Source organism: Bidens hawaiensis, unplaced genomic scaffold, assembly GCF_021521415.1.
Source record: "Bidens hawaiensis isolate Kalapana, Puna unplaced genomic scaffold, B.hawaiensis_p1.1 tig00007248_1, whole genome shotgun sequence".
Classification (NCBI taxonomy): domain Eukaryota; kingdom Viridiplantae; phylum Streptophyta; class Magnoliopsida; order Asterales; family Asteraceae; genus Bidens; species Bidens hawaiensis.
In genome coordinates, this window is record NW_027491500.1 from 259,080 (window position 1) to 277,146 (window position 18,067).

General features: G+C 35.5%; 2 protein-coding genes across 2 annotated transcripts; both read left to right on the forward strand.

Moving 5' to 3' along the window:
* Positions 1-3,861, forward strand: LOC143634810 (SWR1-complex protein 4-like). Its single transcript, XM_077102798.1, has 16 exons — positions 1-224; positions 282-374; positions 1,321-1,386; positions 1,481-1,540; positions 1,690-1,750; positions 1,902-2,048; positions 2,139-2,206; positions 2,320-2,412; positions 2,502-2,549; positions 2,629-2,802; positions 2,910-3,020; positions 3,126-3,221; positions 3,314-3,382; positions 3,469-3,529; positions 3,622-3,665; positions 3,776-3,861. Exons 1-16 carry the CDS (start codon positions 111-113, stop codon positions 3,851-3,853), a joined length of 1,383 nt encoding a protein of 460 aa, XP_076958913.1. The 5' UTR covers positions 1-110; the 3' UTR covers positions 3,854-3,861.
* Positions 3,862-6,665: 2,804 nt separating this feature from the next.
* LOC143634784 (DUF724 domain-containing protein 7-like) lies at positions 6,666-12,444 on the forward strand. The gene is made up of 9 exons (XM_077102778.1): positions 6,666-7,091; positions 9,457-9,873; positions 10,261-10,569; positions 10,656-10,737; positions 10,818-11,041; positions 11,119-11,215; positions 11,319-11,570; positions 11,644-11,721; positions 11,794-12,444. Exons 1-9 carry the CDS (start codon positions 6,666-6,668, stop codon positions 12,420-12,422), a joined length of 2,514 nt encoding a protein of 837 aa, XP_076958893.1. The 3' UTR covers positions 12,423-12,444.
* The last annotated feature ends 5,623 nt before the right edge of the window (positions 12,445-18,067 follow it).

The window sequence follows — 18,067 nt, forward strand, 5'->3', positions numbered from 1 at the left end:
GCTCAGTTGAATCTGTAACCTGCAAACCCTAATTTCTCAATCCTTCACTTCCAGATCACATTCACTCGTCTTCTTCAGTGAGATTAATTAAAACCCTAGGTATAATAATAATGGACGCAAAGGACATTTTAGGGCTCCCAAAAAACTCACTACCGATACCACCGGAGAAGAAATCGAGACCGCAGAAGGACTCTCAACGGAAACCTGATGGAATCTCGCGTGAGGTTTGTACTGTTATTATTATTATTATACAATTTGTTTGAAATCTCTTTTAATTGCAGGTTTATGCGCTTACAGGTGGTGTGCCACCGCCTCTTATGCCTTCACTCGATGTTAATCAGCTGAAGAAGCGTCAGAAAACTGAAAATGAGAAGGTTAGGTTAGGTTATCAGGGTGTAGGCATGCTCGTGTTCGTTTGTTTAACTGAATTTTTGTGTCCTTTATGTTTGTCCGTTAGGAAATTGAACACGAAAGAATATAAACGAACATAAGTGAACAAAATGTAATGAACATAGATGGACACCGATTGAAGTTTAATAGATGCTTGATTATTTTTAAAAATCATGAAGTTACATAGTTAAATGATTATTAAGCAAACGAGAATAAACGGACGTAACATATATGACCAAACATAAACGAACATTCACGGACGTAAATGAATGAACGGAATGCAAACATCGAGAACGTCCACAAGCGTAAATGAACGAACGACATCATTATCGTGTTCGTTTGTTTAAATTTACTGAACACGAGCAATTAAGCGAATGAATTTTTGTATCATTTATGTTTTTCGTTAAGAAAATGAGCATGTTCGTGTTTATTTATGTTCGTTCGTTAACATTCTAAACGAACAGTTCATGAACATAAATAAGCGAACATATATGAATGAACATTCAGTCACGCACATTCACGAACGTATATGAACGAAAGATGTATTCATGTTTGTTTGTTTAATTAAGTGAGCAGAAAGAATTTGTTCGTGTTCATTTGTTTATTAAATTAACAAATATTTGAATGAACATTCAGTCATTCACATTCACGAATGTATATGACCGAAAGATGTATTCATGTTTGCTTGTTTAATTAAATGAACAGAAAGAATCTTTTCGTGTTCATTTGTTTATTAAATTAACAAACATAAACGAACTTCCTGTTGAACGGTTCACGAACATGCTGAACGATCACTTTGTTTACAGGCCCACAGTTGTAACTTCTATGTGATGTTTTTTAAAGTTGCTTAATTAGTGTGTACTGTTTTGTAACTGTAAGTTTACACTAGTCTCTTATATATGCTATGCATTTGACTTGATGATTTTTTAGATAACCTGGGAATGGCTTTCGTTCACAAGTTCTGCTCGGAAGGATGACTTGAAGCTTTACCATTGGGTATATTGTTATCATATTATGTTTTTTTTTATGTACAAGTTTGGTTGTTAGCTGTATGTGTTTTGTAGTATGTTTTAATGGCAGGCGCTTGTAGGTTAGAGTTGTAAATGGAACTCCGCCAACGGGAGATTATTCATTTGCAAAGTACAACAAGGTACTTGCCTTCTTTTTATTCATAACAGTTACATATACAAGAAAGTTCTTTAACTTATCAGCCATTGAGTTCAGTGTATATATGTATGTATATTTGTTTTTATGTATATAGATTAGATGCCATGTTGACTTTGACTTGAAATGTTGCAGTCTGTTGATGTGATCAAGTACACAGATGAGGAGTATGAGAAGCATTTGACAGATCCTATGAGTGCCAAGTTATGTATTTTAGCTAACCGGCAGTTTTTGCCCTATAATAAATCATCAAATTTCAATTTTTTTATAACATATATTTGTTAATTTTAAAAAGGACTAGACGAGTCAACATTGGTCAAATTTCTGTTGTTAGCAAGCTTATACAGTTATACTTCTTTGCCAGGAATGGACCAAAGAAGAGACGGATGAACTCTTCGAGTTATGTGAACGTTTTGATCTCCGGTTCGTTGTAATTGCTGATAGATTTTCAACATCTCGATCAGTGGAGGAACTTAAGAACCGCTACTATAGTGGTATTTTCTAATGTCATGACACCACTTCCATTATGAAAACCCACAAATGACTAGTTTCTCTTTGTTTTTCTTGCATCCATTCAATTGCAGTTTCTCGGACGATATTAATTGCAAGGGCTCCATCTCCTGCTGATGTTTCTGGTCACCCTCTTGTTAAGGTAACAACATATACACTTCTGATTTTCTATATTTTGTTTTCCTTAATTTTTTATAAATTTGTTATGCGGTTATTTGGCATTCTTTTACAGATTTATTTACTTGTTTTATGTAGGATCCATACAACATCTCTCAAGAGGTAGACCGTAAGCGTGCGTTGTCCATGGTTCTCTCTCAGACAAAGCATCAAGAGCGTAAAGATGCTGAGGTATGCATTTTCTGCGTCAAATAATCAAGGTGCTTTAAATATATTTATATAGAAGCTAATTCTTTATTTTTTAACTTTTTTGCTTTCAGGTTCTTTCTGAAGCTAAGAAAATAATGGAGACTCGTATGGCTGCAAAGGCAAGTTTAATGCTGGATTCCTTTCTACACATGTGTGTAAAGATGGCACTTGTCACGTGCGTCATGTTTTGTTTTTCAGGCTGCTCAGGATGCTGAGCTGGCAGACACATCAAATGCTAGTCCCGAACGCATGGAAAAAGCTGCTGCTGCTGCTGAAACCGCATCACCTTCTAATATTCAGGCTACTTCAGGTGTTGCACCTTTGATGTCAATAGCAGAAAATGCTGCTGCTGCAGCAGCCTCTCTCCGCACGGTATGATATTATTCTTACATAGACACACACATGTATACATATACACATACACATATAATCTTGTTTGAGGAAATTGATTTTTTGTTACTGGTTGAACGTGTATGCAGCTTAAGGTGTACTTGAGAACATATGCACTGGATCAAATGGTACAAGCCGCCAGCTCATCAGCAGGATTGCGAACTATTAAACGTGTTGAACAATTCTTACAAGAACTTAAGGTTTCTTATTTTTTTCTATACATTCGTGGATGAAAGATTTTATATTCTTATTGTTTCTTAAGTATCTTACTCACGGTAATTTATGATTTTACCAATTTTGTACAGGTGAATTTGAAACCAAAAGTACCTACCAAAGCTGTTTGTGCAGAGCATCTGGAATTGCGAAAAGAGATTCTGACTCTTTTAAATCTTCAGAAACTGGTACTGTTCTGTTTTATGTTCATTTTTTATTTAGTCTGATTATCATATATGTGACTTAATAAATTAGTTCTTCCTGTGTTATTCTTTTTCAGTTGCAAACTAAGGAAGAAGGTTCATCTTACCGTGAAGTTTCATACACTGAAACACCAGACACACCAAAGGTGAACTGTTTTTGTTGTACTTTTATGCAATTATTTCTGTTTATATTGTATGTTTCGAAATGGTTTCTTTCAATGTGATCTGACATGGTTTGCACTGTGTCATTGATCAGGACCGTACATTCGTCCCTGACTCAGTAAGCTTTCGAGGTAATTAGCTTGATTGGACTTTTACTTGTGGTTTCATATTTTTTTACATGTTTAACCTTTTCGTTTTGTTTTATTGTTCATTTTTTTTTCAGCAATATCAACAGAAAGAGTTGGCAAAAGGGACCAAAAACGCAAGGTATGATCATATGCTTCCTGCAACTTTGTTTATATCTCATTATTTTATTATTGGTATTATTTGTTCATGGTCAACAATTGTTAATGATGATTTTTTTTGGGTGTTTAAAGGGACCGGGAAGAGAAGCTCCATCTTCACCGGCTCAGTCGAACAAAAGGCCTCGAAAGTTGAAGGCTACAGATAGTTAATATGGCAGGTACTCCGTACTTTTAATGTGTATGATCTGTTATAATTTTCTTATTCTGATAAGGATACTTATGGGATTGATTCTGACAGCTATTGGTCATCAAGAAAATGGAAACCCGTATTGATCGACTATCTTGTTGCTTCATCGCCATGTGAAAAGTTAATCCGGTTCAAATTTGAGGTCACGGAAGCATGGAGATTGCAGACAGGGCTTGGGTGGTTTCTTTGATCTTGAAGTGGCCAAATGCAAGTTATGAGGCAATGTAATGTAAATACAATCAAGTTACTGGTCACAACACTTGGTGTTGTAAAACCTTTAGGCAAATGTATGGTTGGATGTTAGAATTTGAAGTGTGTTGGATGCTAAATCAATTTATGTGGAATTAAGCATTTAAGCTCTTTTAAGAAATATAAATAGCAAGACATTTATTTTTGACTTTAATTTTAATAATTGTTTTTGAATGAACTTACATGGTTGAAAATGATTTCACTTATGACCCTATCTAATTGTAAGGTACAAGTTTATTGTAAATTTATTGCTAATTATAATATTTATTAAACATTTAATATAGTCTTGGAATTATGTGATAAGTTAATATTGTGAATTAGTATAGATAAGTGTCCTAGTTATGTATCTTAAAAGTTTGATGCACAAATACAACTTTGAGGATGCCATTTCATGATCTATTACTTTGTTTGAAATTTATGGACTTAAGAATGTAACCTTTGTAGTCATGTGAGGTAATGACTATGTTTAAAAGCATTAGATGTGTGAAATTGTATTGTGCATTTACTTTTACTCGAACATTTTACTCCATCAAGGGCGTCTAAAAATAATACATGAAATATACGTTTGGATGATAACAGTAGAAATAACGTCACATGTCATGAAAATATGAAAAGTCGTAATTAATTTGTAATATTAAAGTTATAAAAAGAAAAAATTGAAAACACAAACAAAGAAATATTATAGACTAATATTAAAACATACGACTAAGCCAATAAGAAGCTATAATAGTCTTTCCCATGTTACATGGGGCGAAACTACAGGAGGGTCAAGGGGTCCGTTGACCCTCCAGTAGCCAAAATTATGTTAACCTGAATACGTGTTGGAAAAACTGTCTGGTAGCTTGACCCTTCAAAATGATCTCTTTGAGCAGTAAAATTGAAGGCGGTTTGCTATGTGATTTTCCGGTGGAGGGAAATAGATGGAAAAAGATAGTTATTGTGATGATATTTTATTATATATCTTAGAGTTTAGATGACTAGAACCATGAAGTGACATTTCCATGTCCCTGTTGCTTTAGTTGGTGCCGCTGAGTTTGATTTAGGATTTTTTTTACCTGTATAACTTTCCTCAAATTTATCGTTGTGTTCGTTTAACATTTGTAACCCGTACGTTTATACTATTAACGAATGGGCATACACGAAAACGAACACTATATTATACTAACGAACGAAACGAAAAGAGAACATCGTTCGTTTACTTATTCGCCAATTGTCATTTGTTTAGTTAAACGAACAAACACGACCATTCCCCATTGGTGTTTGTTTGATTTGTTTACAAGCCTAATTACGAGCCCCTGATTGAAAAGTTCTTGTTTCTTCACTGCCTGTTACACTTTGAATCTACACCACCAACCTATTTTTTAACCTAGCGTTTTGATTTCCCCCACAATGCTTTTCACCCTAACAATACCGTCTGTCATAACTAAATGAGCTTTATTTTAGGCTAGGCTAGGCTAGGGTTGTTCAAAAAGCCCGGCCTTGTAGCTTACTCGATAAAAACTCGAATAAAACTAGTTAAAAAAACTTTATCTGAAACAACTTGAGTTGAGCTAGCTCATTTTTGTAACAGAGCCAAAATCGACAAAGCTCGGCTCGGGTCCTCCTCAGCTTGTTGGCTCAATCTTAGGCTCGTTCAAGCTTGAAACCATCATGGCACGACTCGTGAAAAGCTCTGGCTCAGGCTTGGCTAGAAAAACTCTACTAGCTTGGAGTTTTTTGTTAACCCGAGCTCGAATTGCACATATCCTTTTGTTATTTTCCAAGTTTAGCATGATTCGGTTCAACTCCAATTTCCATCCCAAATAAAACTAGTTAAAAAACTTTATCTGAGACAACTTGTGTTGAGTTGGCTCGTTTTTGTAACCGAGTCAAAATCGTCCCAAGCTCAGCTCAAGTCATGGCTCGATCTTAGGCTCGTTTATTAAAATCGTGCTTGAGCTCGAAACCACACTGACTCGACTTGTGACACAGCTCTAGCTCAGGCTAGGCTCTAGCTAAAATACTTTATTTGAAACAACTTGAGTTGAGTTGGCTCATTTTTGTAGCCGAATCAAAATCATCCCAAGCTTGGCTCAGGTCATGGCTCCCGGCTCGTTTAACTTTAAAATCGAGCTCGACCTTGAAACCACCTTGACTCGACTTGTGACACAGCTCTAGCTCATGCTTGGCTCTAGCTAAAAAACTTTATTTGAAACAACCTGAGTTGAGTCGGCTCATTTTTGTAACCGAGTCAAAATCATCCCAAGCTCGGCTCAGGTCATGGCTCGATTTTAGGCTCATTTAACTAAAATCGAGCTTGAGCTTGAAACCACACTGACTCGACTTGTGACACAGATCTAGCTCAGGCTAGGCTCGAATAAAACTCCACTAGTTTGGAGCTTTTTATCGGTTCGAGCTCGAATTACACCCATCCCAAATGAAAAAACACACACCATTACCGTTACCATACCCACACACCACACCTGGTTTGACTCCAATTAGGGTTTCTAAAACCTGAAATGGAGAAGAAGAACACCAAATTCCACCATGGATTACACCTTCTTAACCAAAGGCTCTCACGTTGAAGTCACCTCCGACGACGACCACACCTACTACACCGCCACCGTCATCCACCACCACAACAAGCTCGTCTACCTCGAGTACCACCACCTCTTCTCATCCGATAACAACAACTACTCCACGCGCTTACGCGAATACGCCGACATTGCTTACGTCAGACCTAAGCCTCAATTCTCAACCACAGATAACCCTAGCTTCCGCCTAAACGACGTCGTTGACGCGTTTTACAACGACGGCTGGTGCACCGGTGTCGTTACTGACGTCATCGACGAGTTTAATTTTATTGTGACGTTTGAAAACCGGTCTAATTGTGAGCAGTTTAGGGTTAATTGTGAGCAGCTGAGAGTGCATAGACGATGGGTGAATGGCAGATGGTTCCAACCGCAGAAGCAGGTTTATGCATTTGCTGCTTTATTATTATTATTATTGTTATTGATTAATTGAACTCTGCAAATGTTACTATGTGTGTACTTTCTATGTATGTTAGGGTTTATTGTTGTTGTTTAGGTTAAGTTACGTATTTGGGGCTTTTGTACCGTGCTTAGGGTTTATTTGTACTTATAACATTTGAGTTCAATTGTTGTAAAAATCTCGATTAATTGTCAATTCAGTGTGCTACCGATTCGATTTTACCTAATTGGACCAGAAAATCGGCAAAGCTGGTCCGAATCGGTTAAAACTGGTAAAAAATTTTGAAGTATTTGAAAGACGGTCCCAACCGCAGAAGCAGGTTTATGCATTTGCTGCTTTGTTATTGTTCCTTTATATTTATATTCATTATTGATTATTAATTGATTGAACTCTGAAAATGTTACTATATGTGTATTTTCTATGTATGTTACGGTTTGTTGTTGGTTAGGTTAATTTACATATTTGGGGGATTTTGGTATACGATAAGTGAGGCATCGTGCTTAGGGTTATTTGGTCTGATGTGCTCTCTAGTTGGATGTTAATGTGATAATATTTGAGTTCGATTGTTGTTTAATCTCGATTAGTTACCAATTATTTGCAAATTCATTCGATTTTACCTAATTGGACCAGCAAGTCGGTCAAACTTCGGTTAAAATTTGTCGGCATTTGTTTATTATCGTTCAAAATCTTTTAAGTATTTGAGAGTTATACTTAGGGCTGTTAACGAACCGAACCGAACAAGGCCTTGTTCTTGTTCGTTACCTTGTTTGTTAAGGTTTTATTATAGGATAAGCAAATGGTTCACGAGCACCTGACCAAATGGCGTTTCTTGTTCGTGTTTGTTGATTAAGGCAATGAAGTTGTTCGTGAACGGTTTACGAACACAAACAATGTTTTATTTGATTTGGCGTTGGTCTGTGACAACGTGCTTAGGGTTTATTTGGTATAATGTGCTTTCTAACTGGATTTTGGTGTGATAGTATTTGAACTTAGGAGTTTATTTGTTGCCATGTTGTAAAATCTCGGTTATTTACAGATTAATTGTTAATTCGGTGTGCTACCAATTCGATTTTGCCTGAACGGACTAATAAACCGGTAGTTGGTCGAAATCGGTTGACATTTGTCGAAATTGGTCAAAATCTTTGAAGTATTTGAAAGATTATACTTGGGGCTGTAAATGAATCGAGCAAGGCCTGTTCATGTTAGTCTGTTAAGCTTGTATCGGACAATTGAACGGTTTACAAACTCCTAACTGAACAAAATTTCTTGTTCGTGTATGTTCATAGAAGAAATGAACTGTTCGTGAACGGTTTACGTACACAAATAGAGTTATTGATTGGCTACCAAGTTTGTGGTTAGGTTCATTTACATGTTTGGGGATTTAACTATTCAGTAAGGCACGGTGTTTAGGGTTTATTGCTCTCTTTTAATTGGATTTTGGTGTGGTGGTATTTGTACTTAGGAGTATGTTTGTTGCAGTGTTGGAAAAATTGCAATTGCTTACCAATTGCTAATTTGGTATGCTACGGATTTGATTTAACCTAATCGGACCAGCAAATCAGTAGTCAGTCAAAGCATTGGTTCAAGTGGTTTAAAGTCAGTCAAATATTGGTCGAAATCTTTGGAGTGTTTGAATGATTATACTTAGGGCTGTAAACTAGCTGAACAAGGCCTCACTCTTGTTTGTTCATTAAGCTTTTATGGGACAAGCGAACGGTTTACAAACACCTAAGCAAACAAAATTTATTTGTGTACTTGTTCGTGAACGGTTTACGAACACAAACAATGTTTTATTTGATTTGGCTAACCGACAATGGTTAGTGACAACGGTTCGGTTTGACACCAAGTTTGTGTTGGTGTTTTCTTAACATTCATATTCATATTTTAGTTTACGTATAAATAAATCACATAATACTCATATATATTTTTGTTTTATAGTTAATTTGCTTGAATCTATATGATAAGATTAGAAAACTCATTGAAAAATAATAAAAACTTATAATTAACGAGCATAAACAAACGTAAACGGACACAATTGAGGGAACATGACCTATGTTTGTGCTCGTTCATTTAGTTAATCGAATGCAATTTTTTATTCATGAAACGAACCGAACATAAACGAACTTCCCAAAGAATGGTTCACAAATAGTTTGCCGAACGTTCGTTTCGTTTACAGCCCTTATATAGCAAGTAATTCATCATGCTTAGGGTTTATCATCTATAATGTGCTCTCAGTTGTATCTTGGTTTGTTAAAATTTGAACTTTGAAGTTTATTTGTTGTTTGTTTGTTTATACTAATTTTAAAATTATGCTTCTGATTTCGTTTCTCTGACAAATTCTCGGAAGGGAACAGCAGGATTGCTGTTCACTGTAGGCAAAAAAGTAGAAGTGTCTTTTGAGAGAGAGAATTTGCGTGATTGTTGGCTTCCTGCAACTATATTAAAAAACACCGACAACAATACTTTTTTGGTTGAGTATCAGCAGCCGGGAACTGGTGATGAGGCGATTCTTCACAAAACAACAGTAGATTATCTTCATATTCGTCCTACACCGCCTCATTTGAGAGTTAAGAATTTTGTTTTGTTGGAAAAGGTGGATGCTTATTATGATTTTGGATGGTGGAGTGGAGTAGTTACCAAAGAGCTTGCTGACAATAGGTATAATGTGTTCTTTAAACATACGAAACAGGAAAGAGAATTTGTTTACTCGAGAGTAAGGCCACATATGGAGTGGAAAGGTGGAAACTGGTTCAATGCTTCTCAGGTATTCATCTCGTTGTATGCACATATATGGTTAACTGGGTTACTTGTTTGTTATTTGCACTTGTCCTAGACTCCCAGTCTATTTGGTTGCTCACTGTAAACTAAGTAGTAAGTAAATACGTCTTTGTTGTCTAGAATAAAATGTGGAATGATCTAAAATGTTCCTAAAGATCATGTGTGTATATATTAGCTTAGGTACAATATCGATCATATATACTTGAAAATGTATACTAAATGCAATTAGATGTTAACACACATACACAGATTAAGAATCTAGTCTTATTTGAGCAAGTAAACTTATATGCTATTGTAAATGGGCCTTGTGTGACTGAACTTGAACTAATTGTGTCGGTGGAGGTTGTAATTATAGAAACTTAACTCTGTGAAGGGTGACATGGATGGGAGAATACCTCCTTCCTTGATAGAGGAGCAAATTGTGCAGACAACACCTATCACTGACAAACAATCCACTGTTGCAACGTCAAGAATGAAGAGAACAAGGCAGAAAAAAATTGATAGCAACGATAATGGTGCGCTGTCTTCAAAGAAACCGCAGGATGAAATTATGAATGATGATTCAAGTAAAAAAACAAATGGTTCATCTGCTGGTAAATCTGAGGGCATTGACACTGAAGTAACTGGAATGGCTGACCAAGCCGTCGGTAGAAGTGAGAATCTTTCTAGTGGAAAGAAAGCGGTGAGCTGAATGTCTTATACAAATATATTTCTTATTTAACAAGCAATAAGTGTTCAAGGGCAAAGCTGACTTTTTCTCAATTGCAGGGTAGTAAACTAACAACGGATTCTTCAAGACAGAGGGGAAAGTTAACCAACGAGCTTAGGAGCTTGCAAGCTTGTGACACAGGTGTGTGGTTAATGGAATCCTTGTTCTAAACTTAATTAGCAATCTTGTATATTAAATGCTTAGGATACCAACAATTTCAGCTAAAGTCGACTCCACCAAATCAATAACCGAAGAAATTGTGGAAGAAGACGATATCGACGAAGATTCTATTATTCCTGTTGTCGTGGGTTTGCAATGTAATGGGATGTCAGTATCACAAGGGAATATACTTCGGAAGCTGTCCATTGAAAAGACCCCAAATGTTACAGAAAGTGACACACATCAACCCAGTGTTCCACTTTTGCCATTAACAGTGGCTGAGAAGGTGAGAAAAAAAACATAATTTTGTACTTATTAAAATTTTATATTAACTGGGTGTTGTAATGTTCATGTTTTCATTAGAAGGGAAGTGAAGTGGATACTGCATCTGTTGCTCCAAAAAGAAAGAGGGTTAGACCGCCTAAGTTACGGCCTTTAAGCCCAACGACTCCTGTCACAGGTAACTTATAACCTTTTATTTATTTTAATTACTGATTCATGAAATGTGCTTGCCAATTTAACAATGCATACTTCTAAGCATTTTTTTTTTAATAAAATTGCAGTTGATAAGCAGAACGGAGATGTTCTGTCTGCACCTTCTGTGGTGGAAGATGGTCAAAAGAAAGAAGAGAACCAGGGGCCTGTAAAGGAGCAACCGGCACCGGGGATACAGAAGGCTCCATTGAGCGAAGACAAACTACCAAATAAAAGTACAGATAGTCAACTGAGCCAAGGGACGAAAAAGTATTCATCAAGGAAAGGAAAACAAGGAAAACGGAGGACAATTAGTGTAAACACCGAGTCTCCTGCTCAAGGTTCAGTAATAACTTTCTTATAAGTTAATGGTTAATAATTCAATGATAATCAACATAACTGTTTTTGATGTAGATATCGTTGCAACTAATGATGATCAACCTATTTCTATATTGTTTGAAGCTAAACACTCTTCAACCGTTCATGGCCCAGGTAAGGCTCTTTTTACCAAATTTTGAATTTTTTGAAGTTTCACAAATCGATGACGATCAATTACATTTCAAGAAGGAACTGCGGATGAGAGACTTGCACTTGCGACAGATGGCATGAATTCTGAACTTGTACCAGTTGCCAGAACCACGTCACTATGGGAAACCGTAGAATCAATGGAAGCCTTCCGGATGCTTCCACAAAAACCACATTTCCGTCCACTGTTTGAAGGTGTGAAAGAAAGTGCTCGTGAAGGGTTAGCCATCGGTACTATGGTTACATTTTCGATCGTGGTTGACAAGACTTGCCGTTTGAGATTTGATGAACCAAGAAGTACAATAGAGGACATCTTGGAAACCCTTGTGGGACTCGAAAACAATGGGTTTGACGTTAAGGTGATAAGAGATTGGTTGACCCGATTGCTTTTGATCAAGGACAAACAGGACGAATTGCTAGAGCGGTCAAAAGGGGTCACTGAGAAAATGGAGGAACATAGTGTAAAACGAAAGAGACCTCTTGATGAAGAGATTAAAGCGATCGATAGACAGATAAAGGAACTGGAGGTTAAAAGGAAGCAGGTGATGTTGAAGAAGAAGAAATTGGATTCAGAGATTGGTGTTATGGAAGCATTGTCCAAGGAAATTGAGGAAGAAATGAAGGGAGTAGGTGCGGAATTTAATAAGTTAGCCGCCGCCCCTTTGTGATTATTATTGGTTAGGTTTCTTGTTGATGTGAATGTTGTGTTGTTTTTGCTTTGAATTGTAGTTGTAAACTAGTGGTGGTCGTCGCCATTGTCGTCGTCATCGACATGTTGTTACAGGGAAACATAACATTGACTTAACCCCTTAGTTTCTTATTTATACCTGTTTGAGCACTTGTTACTTGATGCCACTTCGCTCTAAAATCCTTATTTAGAGCGTGTATGCGTTCTTTTTAGTTTAAACGAACAAGTATACAAAGCTTATAATCAGTAACGAAATGTTTAAAAAACACAGTAGAGTTAGAAAGATTCAGCTATGAATTGGAGGGGTGCGCTATACCTATGCAGTAGTGCAACACAGAAACGACACCTGAAGAACCTCGGTTTTGAATAAGACAACCTTTTTATTTTTCATTTTTTTTTCATATTGAAATAGTATGAAGAATGGAATATATGAAGTATTTTATCATCCAAGCGTCGAGCTATTTTTCTGCAGGACCTCCCCTACAGTATCATCACTGCAGTAGAGTTTAACCACCAAGTTCGGGATGGGTTGGTGTGGTTCCTCTACGCCTAGGACACCAAAATATCGAATCATGAACGAAGAAAGTTATGAGATAAAATAGTGATTGTGAGGCCCCAATTCTTGACAAGGTAGCGTAACAGATATCCCCCCTTGAAAATAAGATTAATATCGACGGGGTATCATGAAGTTGCAGCATCCCATGTAAAGATGGTTGTGAGGCTACCATTTTTATTTTTTATTTTGTTATATTACTATATGCATATCCTTGTGATAGGGGTTGAGATCTAATCATTTAATGCACATTTCATGTGTCTTAACATTGGATTTGACCATGATTTGAGGGGTGGTTGGGATTGCATATGTTTTAATATTGGATTTGATCATGATTTAAGGGCTTGTTGGATAGCTTATTAAAACTCGTCACCCGCTTATTGCGTTTTTAAATAGTCATATAAGCAATTTGGATAATCGTTAAATATAACCCAAACTTTATTAAACCCAAATCAGTACCCATTCAACTCAAAATGTTTATTAAACAATCAAATCAAAATGTCTCACAAGAATCAGATTATTAACACAACAAGCTGATAAACAAATAGAATAAAAAACACTCTTTACAAGAACAGAGTCACCAACGCGATGAAACGAAAATCTAACATACATTAATACACCAAGAGATTGATTTGAATATATAACCAAAGAGTTTAATAGTCGATGATAACTTTGATGATGATTTATGTTTAATATTTTTGATTAAAGGCTTTGATACAACGAAGAAGATAAAGACCGATCGAGACGATGGTGATTGAGATGTTGAACAAGATGATAAACGAGACCGGATGAAAACTCCTTACCTTTTTTTTGTTGTTGATATGAGCACAGAGAGGTGCACAAACCGGGTATTTTCACGAACTGGATCCAGGTATAGTCAACAAAAGTCAAAAACGGGTCGGATAGGAACCGATTCCGGGCATATGTATTTGACCGGTTTTTTCTCGGGTTTCGGGTAGGGTCAGGTTGGGTTTTGACCGGGTATTTCCAGTTTCAGTGGGTCCGGTTCCGGAATCCAATACCAGGTCGTACCCGCTGATCGGGTACGGGTAGGAACCGGTACCGGGTCGGGTCCGAAACCAGATATTTTGTGGCTCTATGCACCTCTATGACAAAAAATACAAGTCCGTTAATCAAGAAAAAAAAACCCATATACAAAATACATATATAACGGTATCACCCCAAATTCACAATCATACTTTTGGATACAAATTGAAAGAATAATAAGAATCCGACATGTTTATAACAATAATCAACACCCGGCATGTATCCTCAAAATAACATATTGGTTATATTAACTAACTATTAAAGAGTAATAGGCAGACAAATATCATACATGAACACTAAATTGATTTTTCAAAAACATGTAATATAAAAGAAAAATGTTTGGTTTAATTAAGAAAAGAACATGTTTTGTTTGCACATGACTGAAATGCGGATGATTGGACATTCATTGAACCAAAAACAAATCTAGAGACCAAATCACATGTTTAAGATTTTCTTTCTAGTGCTTCATGACACCATCTTTGCATCATGTTTTGCTCATGGGCCCAGACCACATCAGCAACAATGGCTTTACAAATCAGCTTTCGGCTTATTTTCTTTAAATATTTTGTTGATGGTTAAATAAAATAAAATAAAATGTTACGGTACAAAACCGTAATTGAGCTAAATAATTGTAGAAAAAGAACAATTACAGAGAAGGAGATTTACTCTCAAATCATTAGCTAGTTCATTACGTATCATCTAATCGCTTGATGATGCGTTAAAAGTAGTTATATAAAAACACGCTAATCTAGACACTAAGTAATAAATTCTAGACTCTTAAACTCAACTAAACTACTAACCGGCAAGTGAACCGATCGACTCTAGTATAGCTAAGTAAGTCCGGATATCGAACCCACAGTACTCTTTAAATTACGTTAACTAGCTAAATTTAGACTTAACCTTAGACACGACTATTTATCTATTATTATTAGAGGGTTTTACTTAAAAACTAAAATTAAACTAATTAATAAAACTAAAGACTTAAAAACGACTTAACCCTGGACTTAATTCAAATGATGACAAGATAACTACCTATGCTAGAATCCCCCTAAACTTCAGTTATCAATTAACCCGGGATAATACTTAGTTATGAAACTGGGATCGTAAAATAGATGCTTAAGAGAAAACCAGAACAAGACCCCTGACCCTTCTCAAGAGACACCTATGGATTTCTAATAAGTTTTAACGCACACCAGTATTAAAAATCAAGTTTCCTTACGGTCACCTAATTGATTACAAACTAGTTCCTTTATACGAAATCCTACCTTACAGAGCGAAAATCAAAGGCAGTCTAATATATTCAATTGATTCGATAGACAAAGTTAACCGATCAAACCTAGACGGACTCCTTACGAAGAACTAAATCTAGCAATCCTGATCAACAAAGACCTATCAATAACCTAGCACCTTACAGCTATTTAGGTTAGCAACACACTTAGGTTTATTTGATTAACTAATATTATTCCTATGATCTTAATGCATATCAATCATAAAATAATCAAGAACACAAAGTAATTGACCTAATAGCGACCTATCATAATGACAAACAATAATCAAGGCAACTATGGAATAATAATAATTAATCAAACAATCATAAATATCCATATGCATCAATTTAATATAATTAAACATTTTAACTAGTTCATAAAAATAATAACGATAAATAAATCCCAAGTCAAAATTAAACGTCAACAAAGGTTCATCATAAGCCTAGGCAGTCTATAAAGTTTAGCCTAACATCATAAAAGCAAACAAAACAATAATAAAGGAAATCATGGCGAAAATAAATAAGAACGGAAGATTAAAGGCGATAAAACCCGGAGTCTTCGTTCTTGGATGATAAGCACTTCGCCGGCTGATTCCTAACCTTCAAACCCACCAAATATTGCAATCCTAAGCTCCAGAAAACTCCAAATTCGGCTCTGGTTCGCAGAGTATGCTCAGGATTAAGTTTAGGGGTGTTTAAATAGGTTTCCTGGGCCCAAAACTGATAAAAACCGAAGAAAATACGCGAAACAGGATGCCCGGAGCGCCGCGCGGGGGGATTTGGCCTCCCGGTCGCGCGGCGCTTTGGATGAGGGGGGGCTGACCGGTCCGGTTCGTTTCCTGATGCGGTCCGGTTCAATTCTGATGCTCTGGTTCACCGGTTTGGCTTGTTTTAGCTCTTTTTTCGCCCTTTTTAACCATGAACAAATCTCGAAACCTACATTATTCAAATATGTTAGTAATATACAAATTCTAATAAAAACCGAACGGAAACTAATAAAATATCATATTAAATATACAAGGGATTTAAATATATTTAGCATTATATCATTTGAGCACACTCAATACAAATAACTAATTACACTATTTACTACCTAATATAAAATATTTTATTGGTGAAGAATTGCTGCCTCCGTTCGATTAAATTTTTGTAACACTGTTCGATTAAATTTTTATATCAATCCCGGTTAGTATGTCATTGCGCATCAAGCAGCGTTTAAAAAATCGAATGACTATATGATAACAAAACAAATAGTAACAACGAAATGAGAGTATCAAACTAATTAAAAATCCAATGGAGTCTTTTTTTGTTTTAATAATTTAATAAAATATACTCTTACATTAAGACAGAAGGCAAACGAATAACAAGCTGAGCCCAAAACACTTTTTGAATTGCAAAACCTAATTTTTAAAAACCGCATTCATACGTTTTTGAGTTATGACATTATTATGCATGACCCGTTAGACTCGGCTAGGTAGTTCCAGAGCTTCAGACGCGAACAAAAAATACATTTATAGGTTTAGGAGTCATAACATTACTATGAATGACCTGTTAGACTCGGCTATGTAGTTCCACAACTTCAAACGCGGGGAAACCAAAAATACATTCATAGGTTTCGGAGTTATAACATTACTATGCATGACCCGTTAGACACGGCTAGGTAGTTCCACAGCTTCAGACGCGAGGAAACCAAAAATACCAATTCTATAAAGATATTAGTTGTGGTTATACATATAAAAATTATACTCTTATGATTTAGTTGTGGTTATATTTATAACAAAGCCAGGCAAAATAATATTTTTTCGTTTTGTATATTTTTTTTATAAATAATATACCTATACTGTTAAAATAAAACATTACATGTCATTCAATTAGAATAGTCAACTAGGATACCAGCTAATACTATTATAATTTGTAAATTACTAACAAAGATATCAATATACCTTTAAATGTCTTAAATGAGGTTTTTAGATATTTATGAATTATAAAATTTTATTTATCATTATTTATATTTTATAAATCAATAAGGTATGTTATCAAATTTAATTTTTTTGTTGTATTTTTTTAACCACATGTATATTACACAAACTATATCTTAGTACATTTGGTATGCAAGCAAAAAAAATATATACAATTTTTGTGAATAATATATATTTCCTAAATATGTCTTTTTATATATAAGCTCAAAATAACTAAAATGAGTGATATATATATATATGCTCAAAACTTAATGATCAACCGAAACATTACTTGAATAATTGAAACACTTCTTCTAAGAAGCAAACAAACCGTATTTTGTAATCAAAATTGACCGGTTATATATTGTAAAGATATAATTTAAAAGAGTTGACACTGTTTTAGTGACAAAGATATAATCGAAAGGAATTAAGGAAACCATTTTAATCACCTGACATAAAATGATGCTATACATGCCAACAATTAAACTTGAAAATTTGTATTACTAATTTAAAACCGAAAATTTTACCATATAACCTCAAAAACATATACACTAGAACGTACCGGTCATGGATGAAACCCGAAAGGGATATTCATCAAATACGGTGACGCACACAAGCACCTGCGAAAATTAAGAAAATAATACAAGAAAGTTTAAGTTGTCTAGGGTTTGGTAAAAGATATGAAACCGTGCCATTCCCATTTACATAGAATTAAAAGTAAGGCAAAACTAATTAACTTCTTGCAAAATATATACTAATAACTTAAAACAGTTAGCATCAACCATGCATATAACATATAT

What these genes read in the sequence shown, in the direction of transcription:
- LOC143634810 (XM_077102798.1), top strand. Translation starts at nt 111, where the DNA reads ATGGACGCAAAGGACATTTTAGGGCTCCCAAAAAACTCACTACCGATA. An exon ending in CAGCAGCCTCTCTCCGCACG is followed by an intron (nt 2,803 to 2,909) that starts GTATGATATTAT and finishes ACGTGTATGCAG; the next exon opens with CTTAAGGTGTACTTGAGAAC. An exon ending in AATTCTTACAAGAACTTAAG is followed by an intron (nt 3,021 to 3,125) that starts GTTTCTTATTTT and finishes AATTTTGTACAG; the next exon opens with GTGAATTTGAAACCAAAAGT.
- LOC143634784 (XM_077102778.1), top strand. Translation starts at nt 6,666, where the DNA reads ATGGATTACACCTTCTTAACCAAAGGCTCTCACGTTGAAGTCACCTCC. An exon ending in CTTGCAAGCTTGTGACACAG is followed by an intron (nt 10,738 to 10,817) that starts GTGTGTGGTTAA and finishes CAACAATTTCAG; the next exon opens with CTAAAGTCGACTCCACCAAA. An exon ending in TTCAACCGTTCATGGCCCAG is followed by an intron (nt 11,722 to 11,793) that starts GTAAGGCTCTTT and finishes TTACATTTCAAG; the next exon opens with AAGGAACTGCGGATGAGAGA.